This window comes from Narcine bancroftii, chromosome 6 (assembly GCF_036971445.1).
Source record: "Narcine bancroftii isolate sNarBan1 chromosome 6, sNarBan1.hap1, whole genome shotgun sequence".
Classification (NCBI taxonomy): Eukaryota; Metazoa; Chordata; class Chondrichthyes; order Torpediniformes; family Narcinidae; genus Narcine; species Narcine bancroftii.
The window spans coordinates 61669988-61684271 of record NC_091474.1 but is presented as its reverse complement, the minus strand read 5'-3'; the positions used below and the strand labels follow the sequence as shown (position 1 = coordinate 61684271).

General features: G+C 45.4%; 2 protein-coding genes across 11 annotated transcripts in view; one reads left to right on the top strand and one right to left on the bottom strand.

The window, feature by feature from the left end:
* The window catches only part of egln1a (egl-9 family hypoxia-inducible factor 1a), a 124397-nt gene extending 114477 nt beyond the window's left edge, over nt 1-9920 (bottom strand). For all 8 annotated transcript variants that reach the window (XR_011340102.1, XR_011340104.1, XR_011340103.1 and 5 more), the window contains exon 1: nt 9172-9920. Coding sequence is in view for 5 of the 8 variants with exons in the window: in XM_069885059.1 (XP_069741160.1) it covers nt 9172-9843 (672 nt within the window). In the remaining 3 variants the exon portion in view is untranslated. The remainder of the gene's footprint in view (nt 1-9171) is intronic.
* A 654-nt stretch (nt 9921-10574) lies between these two features.
* tsnax (translin-associated factor X) overlaps nt 10575-14284 on the top strand; it is a 53362-nt gene continuing 49652 nt past the window's right edge. Inside the window, exons 1-2 of one of the 3 annotated variants that reach the window (XM_069885064.1) lie at nt 10575-10738; nt 11110-11179. In XM_069885064.1, the coding sequence (XP_069741165.1) occupies nt 10626-10738; nt 11110-11179 (183 nt within the window). In that variant the 5' untranslated portion in view covers nt 10575-10625. The remainder of the gene's footprint in view (nt 10739-11109; nt 11180-14284) is intronic. The other 2 variants (XM_069885065.1, XM_069885068.1) reach the window with 2 other exon arrangements.

The window sequence follows — 14284 nt, the reverse complement described above, 5'->3', positions numbered from 1 at the left end:
GAGGTATCTCAGAGCAGGTTTTTATGATTTTGCTCTCCATTTATGGTACATGAAAGGCATCCAAAGAGCTGCTTTGCTATCTCAGTGTTGGCACTATTGACTAATGAGACAGCTAAGGGGCTCCAAGAAGCTGGGGAAGCAGTTTCTCAACTGTCAGTGGAGATAGCTACCATCCACACTGTGATGATCCAGAACTGAACGGACCTTGACGTTATTCTGGTTGATCATGGGGAGACCCATAAAATTATAGGTCAACACTGCTGACTTAAGAGAAATTGGTGCAAAATGCATGACTATTACACCTACCCCTTTGCACAATGCTTTGGCACTGGATGGAAAAAAGGTTGTATTATACTCCTCGCAATCCTTGTAGGTTTACTGTTTTTATGCTGTCCAAGTGTCATCCACAGTCCTCTTCATGGTTATCATGAAATGATAAAAGGAGGGTGTGTAATGGGCAATGTATAGGATTGTGGGGCTTTTACTGTAGAAAGTAGGCTAACGAAGAATGCAAAGGATTATGGAGCTGTTGCTGAAGAAGTGAGCGAACAAAGAGATAATGTTTCGTAGGGAGTGCTATCCAATAACTGAGTTGTAACTCAGGGCAGGATGGGAGGACGAGCTGCAGAGATGTCGTTAACTATAACAGGATGGGAGTGAAAGATTAGAAATAAGAGTAACAGAAAATCTTTGTGAATCACTGGTTGGCTGATCAAGGGAACTACTACGGACCGTGTAAACCGTGTAAAGCTGTTTCCAATTAGTGAGAACTTACAAAGCTGCACTTAGGCATCTGTCCAAATGATTATATAAATCAGCAACTAAATACTGTTCTTTGAGTAAGGACTCAGTACCAGGAAAGAGTCACTGAGCTTTTCCTTGTGTTCCCTTACTCCTGCTAGTGTTACCATGTTGAATAAATGTTTAATTGGTTCTGCAATTCTCTGCTATATCATTTATTGACAGCACGGGCTGACTTTAACCGTTTAGTACTAAATTCTTTTGATGTCAGATATACAGAAAATTGACAATAAATGGGAAAGATACACTATGCATCAGATGTTTACCAAATCTGTTTAATCTGCTAAATTAGTATTTTTGCATAAAATTATCATTCATTTCTCACAATTCAATCCAACTGATCCGAGTTCCCTAACACGAAAAGATGAACTTTCAGGTTAATCACTGTAAAATCCAACCTACCAAGATTTATATTCCTGGAAATTAAATAATTTTGAATAATATTATTAGAGACTAATACCTGCAGTTTTATTGCAACCATTACATCAAAGAACTATTCTCTTCATAATAAACACAAATATGTCATACAAGACCAACATTTTGGTCTTCAACTTATGGTAAACGACTGTGCATGAAATTACATAGATTTAACTTTTAAAATCAGTGTGAATAAATTATAAACTTGTATTGTCTTCAGTCATACACAATGGAAGATTATATTTTGTTTCCTCAGGAAGTTACTCAAATGTAAAATATTGTATATTCTCAAATTATTTTCCAACAACATAACTGTGTCTGAAACATCTACCCAACATACACACACACCTGGAATGACTTCAATCAAAAGCATTGAAATTCCACTCCAATACAGTACAAAAGACAAAGAAATCAGTACGACATTAGATCAGTGACAAAAACACTAGCTCAGTGATTTCATAGTTAGGACCATAAATCTGTTGTATTGAGGTATATTTTTGGAATAAAATTACTCTTAAAAAATTCACAATACACTAGTTTTCCTTTTAAAAAAATATTTCAGTTGCTTAATGCAACCACTGTATTTTAGAACAGCCATTCTCAGCGAGGGCCCCACAACCCCCTGGGGTAAAAGCCTCGTTTTTCTTTCATGTTATTCTCTTATAGAGTTGGTAGGAGAGCGCAACGGGTGCAGTGGGCATGCGCACGGCCTCATGCGTGCGAAGTCCTGGACTGGTTCCGGGCTGTGGAGTGGGGTTCAAACCCATAGCCAGGCCACCAGGGAAGAAATTTTAGTGCCCGAAGAGGAAGAAGAAGAACATGTGGAATTCTTGGATGAAGAAGAACAGGAACTTTTATTGGTAGCTGCAGAAGCAATGAAGGTAGGCCCAGAACTACAAAAATGGCTTCTCTTTTTAAATCTGTTACTTCACCTGTTTTAATGAGCCCCTCACCTGGACCTGATGTAGATACTATGTTTGAGGAGTTATCAAAGCAAAGCAAAATGAAAATATTATGGCTTATACGACTACTAGTTTCCATAATATAGATGAACAATTTGCTGAAGTAAAAGGACAAATGACTGATATATATGGAGAAACTGCATCTATGCAAATAGATCTTAATAAGTGCTTGACAGCAGTTGATGAAGTACAAGACAAGTTTAAGAAGATTGAAGATTCATTTACAGGGTGGGAAACTCAGAAGAATGGTTTTTTTTTTGCAGAAAATTGATTCACTGGAAAATGAAAGCCAATGAAATAATGTTAAAGTAGTTGGGCTTCCGGATGATATTGAAGGATCAGATCCTACCAAACTTTTTCATAAATGGATTCCAGAAATATTGGGGATTGAATCATTTCCAGATGGTTTGGAATTGGATAGAGCTCATCGAGCATTAAGAAGGAAACCTTCTCCGCGACAACCTCCGAGAGCGGTTTTAATAAGGTGACTAAGATAGCAGGACCGAGAGATGATTTTACGTCTTGCAGTACAGAAAGCCTGTGTTGCTCAGAACCTAATAATGGTTCAGGGTGGAAGGGTTTCCTTTTATGCGGATTTAAGTCAGGAAGTTATTCAGGACATAAGGAGTTTAATGTGGCTAAGGCAACATTGTGGAAGAAAGGATATAAATTTGCATTTAGAGATCTGGCAGTATTGAAAGTGTTTTATGGGCAATATCAATCTCAATTTTTTGAGAAGGCTCAGGATGCATCAACTTTTGCTAATTCTTTGCCACACTGCAAGTTGAGCCAGCACCTGTCAATGAAACCTTCAGTGAACATAGTCAATACCAAAAATCGCAATAGGAATGGGATGAAACAGTTGGAAATTGCACAACTGATTGAAGTGGAAGAAGATATTCAAACTCAATCTGGACTACAGGATGATTGACTACATTCTTTTTGGAGATCTAGTCGGGGGTGGGGGGGTGGAGGGAGAAGGTAGATGACCCTGCTGAATTCAAAGTCATCTGCCGCTGCCACCCGGTCAATCAAGAGGGTTCTGCTTTTGCAGTTCCCCCCCCCCCACCCCCCACTTTTTTTTGTTGAGTTGTAGAGTTTGGGGTTTTTTTTTGTATTTTTTAAGTTTTATTTTTACATTAGTAGTTTTAAGTGTTTTTTTTTCTTTAGGAGCTTTTGTTTAGTGTAAAGGTTGGCTGTGTTGGATGCCACTCCAAAGGGAATAATGAATAATTTGAATTTTGCGACATTTAATGTTAAGGGACTTAATCATCCAATAAAACAGAAACAAATATTGGATTACATTAACTAGATGAAGGTGGATATTCCGTTTTTACAAGAGACTAATTTGATTGAGAAAGAACATTTGAAATTGAAGCGGGATTGGGTTGGTCATGTGATTGCATCTTCTTTTAACTCTAAAGCTAGAGGAGTAGCAATTTTGGAACAGGTAAATTTTGATAGTTTATTCATTAGCAAATACAGAATGCTTCATTTATCAAAACTTTTAAAGAAAAATAAAGTCAACAAGCATCGTTGCTTATTGCTGTTGTGCATCTGCGGTGCGTAAGCACGCACGCTCACAAAAGTCCACTAAATTTTCAAAGTTTGAGAGTTTTTGAAAAGTTCAGATTCTCAGGTGGACCAGATTTCTGGCATCCAGATTTTTTAAACTACTAATGTACCTGCTTATTTGATGCAGTAGGATTGATTGGTAGGGGTATTAAGAATGTACTTGGATTGCAATATGTGCAACAAAGATGAAATGAATGACCCCTTCTGTCCTGTAAATTTCTTTGCTTCTAAGATTTTAAGCATGATTTTCTGAGGGTAACTTTGTTTTTTCTTTTGTCCTCCACTCTGAAAAATGATTGATGAATTTGATGAAAATGTGAGGCTTCAGTTCTGGCTCAAAGCTGTATACGGTTGTGTTCACCCTCAATGAGGAGCTAGGAAAAAGGTGGAAAAGAGGCTTCAATTGTGAAGATCTGGCAAAAACTGAATAGTTTTGATTTTGCCAACATGATGGAAATTCTAGAATACCTATGACAATTTTTAGCAACCAAGAGCAGATATTTAAAAGGAGAAAAAGAACCCACAGGAACTTTGTAACTCTAAGTTCAACTCCAAATTTTGCTCTTGAGCACAAGCAAGCTCATTTACTGTATCTGCAAACATTTAGAAGTTGGTTAAACTAATCAGTGTGTTGCAGCTTGTGTACAAATCAAAAAATTAGATTTATTAACTGTTACAGACACAGCTCAAAGGATAATTTTGTAATTTGAAGCCTTTAGTAAAGAGATTGACTATTACAAAGAATAACTTTTATCTTTGAATGTTGGTACTGTAAACCAGAACAGTACATCATTTGTTGCACAAAATTGCTTGGAGGCTGTCTAATAAATCATGGGGGGGGAGGGGTTGGGGGTTGTGGAAGGAAAGACATGACTAATCAATCATAGATACGTCCTTTATGCATTCCTTGCTATCAGCTATAGGTTTTTTTTAAGTAGATTTCTATGTTCGAAACTAAAAAAAAAGACTACTTACAACAATCTCTTGACTGGTCACCCTCAAAGTATGGCTGCAGACACTATCATGTATCTTAACTGGGACGCACCAAACCTTTACTACTCAAATACAAGAGAAACTGGAAATTCATGTCGGCATTGTACATTGAGTAGTATAAACTTCTGATGCACCATTTGTTATATCTATTGGAAAATTAAATCAATATTTAATCTGACCACAGGCGAGTCCACGCTGCTGAAGATCCAGCTGCGCTGGGTGGGTCACGTCTCCAGAATGGAGGACCATCGCCTTCCCAAGATCGTGTTATATGGCGAGCTCTCCACTGGCCACCGTGACAGAGGTGCACCAAAGAAAAGGTACAAGGACTGCCTAAAGAAATCTCTTGGTGCCTGCCACATTGACCACCGCCAGTGGGCTGATATCGCCTCAAACCGTGCATCTTGGCGCCTCACAGTTTGGCGGGCAGCAACCTCCTTTGAAGAAGACCGCAGAGCCCACCTCACTGACAAAAGGCAAAGGAGGAAAAACCCAACACCCAACCCCAACCAACCATTTTTCCCCTGCAGCCGCTGCAACTGTGTCTGCCTGTCCCGCATCGGACTTGTCAGTCACAAACGAGCCTGCAGCTGACGTGGACTTTTACCCCCTCCATAAATCTTCGTCCGCGAAGCCAAGCCAAAGAAGAAAGAAGAAACAAGGCAGATGAGGGAAATCTAAAATTAAAAACTGAAAATGCAAGGAGTATTCAATAGGCCATGCATCATATACCTGAAGGAAAAATTATTTCAGATTGATCAGACATCTTTATCAGTGAATGAAGAGGGTTATGCCTTTCTAGCATTTCCTGATTTCATTCACTAGTTCAAGACTTTTTCCAAACAATTTCTCAAATATACCATGAAAATGTTTGTGCATGTAATTTATTTCAAATCAGAAAGCAGGTAATAAATCAAGGAGAATAATATTTATCCATCGTCACATTCACTTCAAATGCAAGAACCTTTCTGGTACTTCCCATCTCTAAACAATATCATTCAACTTGGTCTCAGCTTGGCCTTTCTCCCCCTGAACCAATCAATCCATGTATCTGTCCAAATGCTTCTTAAACATTGCAATAGTACCCCTCTCTGCTACCTTCTCCAGTAGCTTGTTCCATACACCCACAACTCTGCATTAAAAACATCACCTCACAATTTCCTATGAAAGTCTCCCATAACAACAACCTTGTTATTTTTGCACCATTCCAAAATCTGGCAACTTATCTGCTCACTGGTGCCCCAATGTCTATTTGGGGGCCTATAGACTACAGCACTCCTAATAGAGTGATAGTTCCCTTCCTGTTTCTGACTTCCACCATATTGACTGGCATCTCCATACAGCCAGAGGGATAGATTTTTTTTAAGACAAGCAGCAGAGTAACAGGCCCTTGTGGCCCATGAGCCCCCCCCAAAAAGCACCAATATCCTACAATCCCCATATGTTTTTGAAGATTGGGAAGAAACCAGAGCACCCACAGGAAACCCACATAGACATAGATAACTCCTTACAGACAGCACCAGATTTGAACCCAGGCCACTGGTTCTATAATAGCGTTGCAATAACTCCTGTGCTCACCATGCTGCCCAAAGAATTTGCTTTTGGCAGGTTTGTCCAAGAAGGATTCCTGGCACAGTATGTGGATAAGCCAATTAGAGAGATCATACTGGATTTAGTACTGGGAAAGGTGACAGACCTCTCAGAGGGGAACATTATGGTGATACTGACCACAACTCCCTGATAGTAGAATAAGGAAAATGTGGTTGACAAAAGAGGTGAGACAGCTAGTTAAGTAGAAGATGGAAGCATACACAAGGTTTCAGAAACAAAATCCAGGAAGGGCTTATGAGAATTTTATGGTAGCCAGGAAGGAACTTAAGAGAGTTAGAGGGGACATGAGAAGGCCTTGGCAAACAAAATTAAGGAAACCCCAAGGCGTTCTATGCATATATGAAGAACAAAAGAAAAAAACAATCTTCTAAGAATTAATCAATACAGGTTTGTGAGGGACAAGTCATGCCTCACGAGCACAACTGCATTTTTTGAGGAAGTGATAAAAGAAACTGATGAAGGTCAGGCAGAAGATGTGTATATGGATTTCAATAAGGCATTTGACAAGGTCCAACGTGATAGACTCATTCCGAAAGTCATGAGGCATGGGATTCATGGAACCCTGGCTGTGTGGATACATTAAGTTATTGCGCTGATTTCAGATTTGTGCAAAACAAAGACACACTCCAACTAGAAGGGTTTATGGACTGGGGGGGGGGGTTTGCAGCAGTGCTGAAGAGGGGTGCTTATGATGGCCATCTGAGCCAGCGACGCCCTGACAGGCGACCCTCACCCCAGCAATCTGCCAAAAAGTACCTCCCAATGCCCCGAGCTTTCGATGCCCTGACAGCAGACCCTCACCCCAGCGGTCTGCCAAAAGGTATCTCCCAATGCCCCAGCTGCCAGCCTACTGGAGCTCCCGGCGCCCCTTCAGAGGACCATCCGCCCACTGGAGCTCCCAGCTACAGATCCTCGCCTCCAAAGTCCTGGCTGCCCACCTATCCAAACACTTGACGCCCTGGTTGCCTGCCCATCCAGACTCCCAACCGCAGTTCCTCACCGCAACCTACCGCCCATCTGAGCTCCCGATTCAGATGCTGGACCTAGTGCCTGGGGGGTAGGGAGTTGCTTGCAGCAATGCTGGACCAGGGGGAGGAGCTTCCAGGCACCCACGACGAATCTAGCCTCTGTATATGGCAAATCGGAGGCACTGGACTGTTGAGAAACATTGGCACCTACAAAATTCCATAGGGTTCCACTAATTACCAACACGGACTGACACGGAATATTCAACCATGAGTTGACCATGGGCCATGTTTGGCGCCAAACTTGAGCTTTGGTGTGCAGACGACATCCATAGAAAAAATGTTCTGTTTTCGGTTTTCAGAATTTTGGATTAAATAATATGTACCTGTAGTAGACTAGTGGAGTTCTGCAGGGATCTGATGACTTGAATGAAGAAGTGGAAGGGACAGGTCAGTAAGTTTGCAGATGACACCAAGGTTGTCGGTGTTGCAGAAAGTGTAAAAGTTGTGGGTTACAACAGGACATGATGTAGAGTTTGGGGGAAGAAGTGGCAAATGGAGTTCTATCCATCTGAAGTGATGTATTTTTGAAGGTTAAATTAGAACATGGTACATAGTTAATGCCAAGTTTAATAACAATGAAGAAGAACAGAGGCCTTGGAGTCCAAATTCATAGATCTCTCAAGGTTGCCGCACAGGTTGATAGGATAGCTAAGAAGGTTCATGGTATGCTGTACTTCATTAGTCAGGAGATTGAGTTCAAGAGTCATGAGGTAATGTTGCAGCTCTATAAAAAAACTGTTTAAACCACACTTGGAATATTGTGTTCATTTCTGGTCATCTCATTGCAGGAAGGATGTGGAAGCTTTGGAAAGGATGCAGAGAAGAGTTGCCAGCATGACACCTGGATTGGAGAATGTGTCTTATGAAACAGAGCTTGGGCTTTTTTTTGAGCGAAGAAGGATGAGAGGTGACTCAGAGGTTTACAAAACCTGCCAACTGGTGCAGGGCCCCAGAAACGGGAAGAACACTCCCCAATGAAAGGGAGAGGAGATGACCTGACAGGACAGTGACCACAACACAATCAAGCAAGGGGCTCAACAGCTGAAGGATCCACACAAGCTGCAGGTGACTTGCGGTCCAAGGACTCACACAGGCAGCAGCAGACTGGCTCATGGGAACCAGGTATCGAGAAGCAGAAAGGGGCAACATTAAGCACGGAAGCATTGTACATCACCAATAAGGCAATAATGCAGAAAAAGTGGCCAAGAAAGTTGCAGCCTTCAGGAAGATAGCAGGAAAAGCCAGTCTTCCCAATCACAAATCTTGAAATAAGTTTGATGTTTTCTTTCCAATCTAGTTCCTAGAATTGTTCCCCAATCCTCTGTTGTCATTCCATTTTTTTCTGTTTTCGATCAGTTACTCCTGAGCAGCTTGGAAATAATTAGCATAGGAACAACTTAAAAACATAACATAACATAAACAAAACATAACAATACCTTGGAACCTATATTGTTGTGATATTTAGATTACGAGGACTCAAAATGGATTAAATTACATAGCTTGCATAACATTGTTTTGGGGGTGCATAACATGTTTGCAAGAGCAACACTTAAAATGCACTTCAGGATTAATCCAGCCACAAAAAGTGGTCTAAAAATAATCACTTTGCTCAGTCTTTGCGACAAAATTTATACAGAAGGGTCCATTAAAAAAGTTTAAAGGGATTGAGAAAAATCATAAATGAAGACAACATTGCGGACTTGAAGATATCGTTAACCGTTTCATTGCACTAAAAATGTAAACTTTACGGATCATGTACATCCGAACAATGCCGGTGTACTCACTTTCGTCCTGCCATTAATATTATAGTTGCCCAGTTTCCCGTTGCAATGCCTGATCAGATCGTCCATGTTGTTCATTAGGATCCCGATCTGTGCACAGCCCGGCTCCTTGCCGTCTATCCAGGTGATCTGGTCGCCACGAATGTCCCTGGAAGAGTCCCCTTTCTGGTTGACCACCTGGCCGTCAGTGAAGCGGCCGCTACGATGCAACTCCCTCACCTCCCGCAGCACGCCGTCGCCCGCCTCCTCGCCCAAGAAGCTGTCCACCACGCAGATGCCGTGCTTGTTCATGCACGACACCATGTACTCCGCCACCAGCTGCTGGGAGCCACCGCTTAGGCCGTGCGGCCCCCTGTGACTCCGGCATCTGATGCCGGTCCCGGAGAGCGGGTGGCCCGCCGTGTCCGCGTTGTCCTGGCCGAGGCTCGGCTGCCCATTGACAGGGTGCGGTCGGCTGCCATTGTCACCCACGTCCGCCGCTCGGCCCGCCGCCTCTTTGCACGTCTGCTTGTGCTTCTTCCAGTCCTGCTTCTGGTGCTCCTTGCTGCAGTAGAACGACTTCTTGCACCGCCCGCAGAGCAGCAGTTTCTCCATCTTGCCGCACAGGCCGCAGCTTTGGTCCTGGTCGGCGGGCGGCGGCCAGGCTCCGGGCGCAAGGGTCCTTTCGCTGGCCATGTCCGCGAAGTGAGGGGGGGAAGAGAGGAAGGAGAAGAGGGGACGGGAACGGCTTGATTGGGATGAGGGGAAGGGGATGGGGGGGAAGGGGGTGGGGGGAAGGGGGTGGGGGGAGGGGATGGGGGGGAAGGGGGTGGGGGGAAGGGGGTGGGGGGAGGGGATGGGGAAGAGGGGGAGGGGGAGGGGGGAGGGAAGGGGGAAGGGAAGGGGGAAAGGAAGGGGGAGGGGATGGGGAAGGGGAGGTGGGGGGGGAAGGAAGGGGGAGGGGAAGGAAGGGGGAGGGGATGGGGAAGGGGAGGTGGGGGGGGAAAGGAAGGGGGAGGGGATGGGGAAGGGGAGGTGGGGGGGGAAAGGAAGGGGGAGGGGATGGGGAAGGGGAGGTGGGGGGGGAAAGGAAGGGGGAGGGGATGGGGAAGGGGAGGTGGGGGGGGAAAGGAAGGGGGAGGGGATGGGGAAGGGGAGGTGGGGGGGGAAGGAAGGGGGAGGGGATGGGGAAGGGGAGGTGAGGGGGGAAGGAACCCTCCGCCGCCTTTCTTCTCGCCGGCGACGCTTCTGGCTCCGGCTTTCGCCCTCGAGCTGTGCGCGTGCACTACTCCGTGGGCGCCAGGCCCCGCACAACCCCCTGCCCTGGCGGGTCACGGGCACCAGCAGCACGCTCCGGCCTCGCGTGCCGTCACGTGGCGCCCTACTCCGGCAGGCGTCCGGTCAGTCATTCTCTTCGCAACTCCTGGCGCATGGAGCCACGTGACCAGAACCTTCCCTGGTCGCACTGATGCAAGAGAATGCGTGGCCCTCCCGTCACTGGAGCCTCCCTCAGAGTAGGCAGGCAGGCGGAGCCTGGCTTCCAGTCATGGTGTAACGACAGTAAAGCAGCTCCCCCCCATGGTTGGTTCAGGTGCGTTGGCCATTCGGCGAGGGCCATCATATCATGTCCCTCCCTTCATCACACTGACCCTCCGAATTGTAGTTGTCCTCCCGTTTCTAACTATGATGTCAATCCATGTCTGCCTCGGCTTCTTTTTCCTTCCAGCTTTCCAGTTGTAACTAAATGTTCTAATGTATCTCCTTTGTATGATGTGCCATTATCATTCCTGGGGCTCAGCTCAACACCAAATCCCCCTGAACAATCCTTAAAATTTCTGAGGAGAGGGAAAGACAAACACAAAAATGCTGGAGGACCTCGGCAGAGGCCGTGACCTGCTGCGCTCCTGCAGCCGGGTGTGTCTTTGCTACTAATCCCCATTTCTTCGTCCCCTTTCATTGCAGAAGTGCAATATTTTACTTTCGAGAGTGGTTCGCTGGAAGAACTCAGCGGGGCGAGCAGCTCAAGTGGGAGATAAGTGATGTTCCTTTTATTGTCATAAAGAGACGGGAGCTTTTAAAACGACTATATTAGCTCCACACAACCTTAAGGAGATATCCACCTTGAAGCTAAAGGAGCGGCAACAAACTAGTTTCGGACTCCCTCTAGTGGTCAGAAGTGTCACTTGTACCCTATCACGACAGGAGGGAAAAAGCTGTTGTCGCGCCCGGTCTACGCAAGCCTGGAAAAGGACGCACACGTCTTAGAAAACGAGACTCTGGCCGTCTTATGTGGGCTTTGACGTCAGAGCTCGCGTCGTTAGTGTGCTGGCCTGAGATTGGCCAGTATTTGTCCCACGGTTCTCCATCTTCCCGCTGTGCAGGAGGTCACTGCATTCAGCAGCCATTTTTAGGCCGGTCCGTGTCCCCGTGCGCAAGTTGCTACCCCCCCCCCCCCCCCCCCCCCCAGATTCGTCGATCGGCCATTGTCCGTTGCCTTGGGCGGTCTGCCCCTGCGTCACGGGTGGAGGAGTGGAGAGCAGCTTATTATAGTCCAGATCAGTTTCAGGTGGTCGACAGTGTGAGAAACAGAAGTACCTTCGCAAAAATTAAGAACATTTATTGTACAACAGTGCAAAGTTGGGTGGAAATACACACACATACTGGGGCTCACCCAACTTTTATACAGTTCATTTCAGTGTAGAGGTACCCTCCCCCCCTAACATTCTTCTGCCTCCTGGATTGGTTTGGCATTTGGTAATTCTGTCTGTCTACGTGCAGTTTCCGTAAACTTGAAAGACCATGGGGTATCCTGTCTGAGTCCTATCATGTCATTGTCCTTATTCATGAATCTGCCTTTGTCCTTATTCACACATCTCAACCCCCAGGACTTACTAATTCTATATGCAGAACTTGCTAATTCTGTCTTATCACTATAAGACCCTTATTCTATTATACTTGCAATTCATCCCTACTCAGCACTTACTTAACTTCCTCTAGTCTAAGTATTCCTTATTTCATTCATACTCGCTTTACTTCCTATATTCTATTATCTCTCACAATAGTATGTCTCCTCCTTACCGCCAATGCCGAGGACAAAGGTGGAGTCGTTGTCCCTGATGACCCAGTAGGGGCCCCTCTAAGGGTCATTGTAGGGGCAACTGGTGTGCGCCCCTTCTCACAAATACATATTTACAAGTCTTTAAGTCCCTTGGGACATTATGTTTGGGCTGGTCATGTGGGGGTTGCTTTGGGACCAGGGACCCCAGTTTTTGCCACATTCTCAAGGGTTGCCGTGGGGTTTTCTGGACGTTTATCGGGGGCTAGGAAATCCCTGGGAATGATTAATGGCGCGCCATAGACCATCTCCACCACTGAGGCATTGAAGTCCTCCTTCAGCGCTGTACAAATCCCCAATGGGGCCTAAGACAGTTCGTCCACCCAGTTGGGACCCTTGAGTTTGAGGAGCCTATGAAAGCATCCCACCAACTCATTGGCCTGAGGGTGATACGCTGAGGTGTTATTGGATCTGCGTCCCCAGGAAGTTAGCCAGTGCTGTCCAGAATCCAAAGATGAATTGTGCCCACCTATCTGAGGTTAGGTGCTCTGGGACCCTGAATCCGGACACCCATGTGTCGATGAGTGCCCTGGTGCAGGTTTCTTTGGTGATATCAGCCAGAAGGACCACCTCATGGAGCAGTCAACCATAGTGAAGAGATATCTTGCCCCATGGGTAACTGATAACACCCCTACTACATCAATGTGTACATGGCTGAACCTGTGGCATGCTGGTTCAAAAGTCTGTGGGTACTCTCCTGTGAACCTGCACTTTGGAGGACTGGCAGTTCTTGCTGGTTTTGGCCCACTGGCTGATCTGCTTACAGAGGCTGTGCCAGTGAAACCTGCTAGCCAACATTTTGGCCATGGCTCGGATTGCAGGATATGCCAGGTTGTGGATGGTGTCGAAAATCTGGTGCCTCCATTGCAGCTGGAATGATGGGATGGGGGCTGCCTGTAGTGTTGGGTTATCTGGGCCAACAGGGGCGTCTTCTACCCTGAGACCAGAGATAACTGTCCTATTCGTTGGGATCTCACGGTCCTGCTGCTGCGCTTTGGTCAGGGCCATGTAGTTCACCCCCTGGGACAGGGCGTGGACTGACTCAATTGCAGGGCGTGACAGAGCGTCGGCTACCACATTGCTTTTCACCACAATGTGCTATGTGTCCATGGAATTCGGACACGTAGAGCAAGTATTTCTGTTGTCAGGCTGACCACGTTCAGCAGCTTGTGATCAATGAAGAATTGCTGACCCTCCAAAAAGTAACGGAAATGTCTTACCACCAGGTACAGCACCAATAACTCTTGGTCAAAAGCGCTCTATTTGACTTCTGGAGGGGGAGAAGTGCCTGCTGAAAGAGGCCAGGGGTTGCCACTGGCCTTCAATGAGCAGTTGCAGCACATCATCCCAAGGCTGTGTTGGAGGTGTCAACTGTCAGAGTGTTAGGTGCCTCCTGTCTGGGGTGGATCAGGAGGGTGGCGTTGGCCAGTGTGTCTTTGGCATTCTGGAATGCCCTCAAAGAGTCATCATCCCAAGTAAAGTCTTTTGACTTGCCTGCTATCAGTGTGAAGAGTGGGTGCATGATGCATGCCGCTGTTAGTATGAATTGGTGGAAAAGTTTATCATATCAGCGAATTCTTGTAACCTTTTACAGTGTGTGACTTAGCGACGTGCCAGACCGCTTTGACCTTCTTTTTTTTAAAAATTTTTTATTTTTCACACCATAAATCACATTAGCCATGATACACACTTTTTCCTTTTCACACATATACAGTGACATTTTCTCCCCCCCCCTCCCTCCTCCCCTCCCTCCTCCCAACCCACCCCCCCTCCCATCCATTTAAGGTATACAATCTAGGATACATTAAACCAGTCAGACAATGTTGTCACTCAACAAAAAAAAACAGCAGAAATTCTACTGAGTCCATTCTTTTCTTTCCTTCTCCTTCCATCAACTTAGGTAATGATTGTCCCCGGTAGGTTTTCGCTATTGTATTTAATGTAAGGCTCCCATATTTGTTCAAATATTTCAATATTATTTCTTAAACTATATGTTATTTTTTCCAATGGAATACATTTATT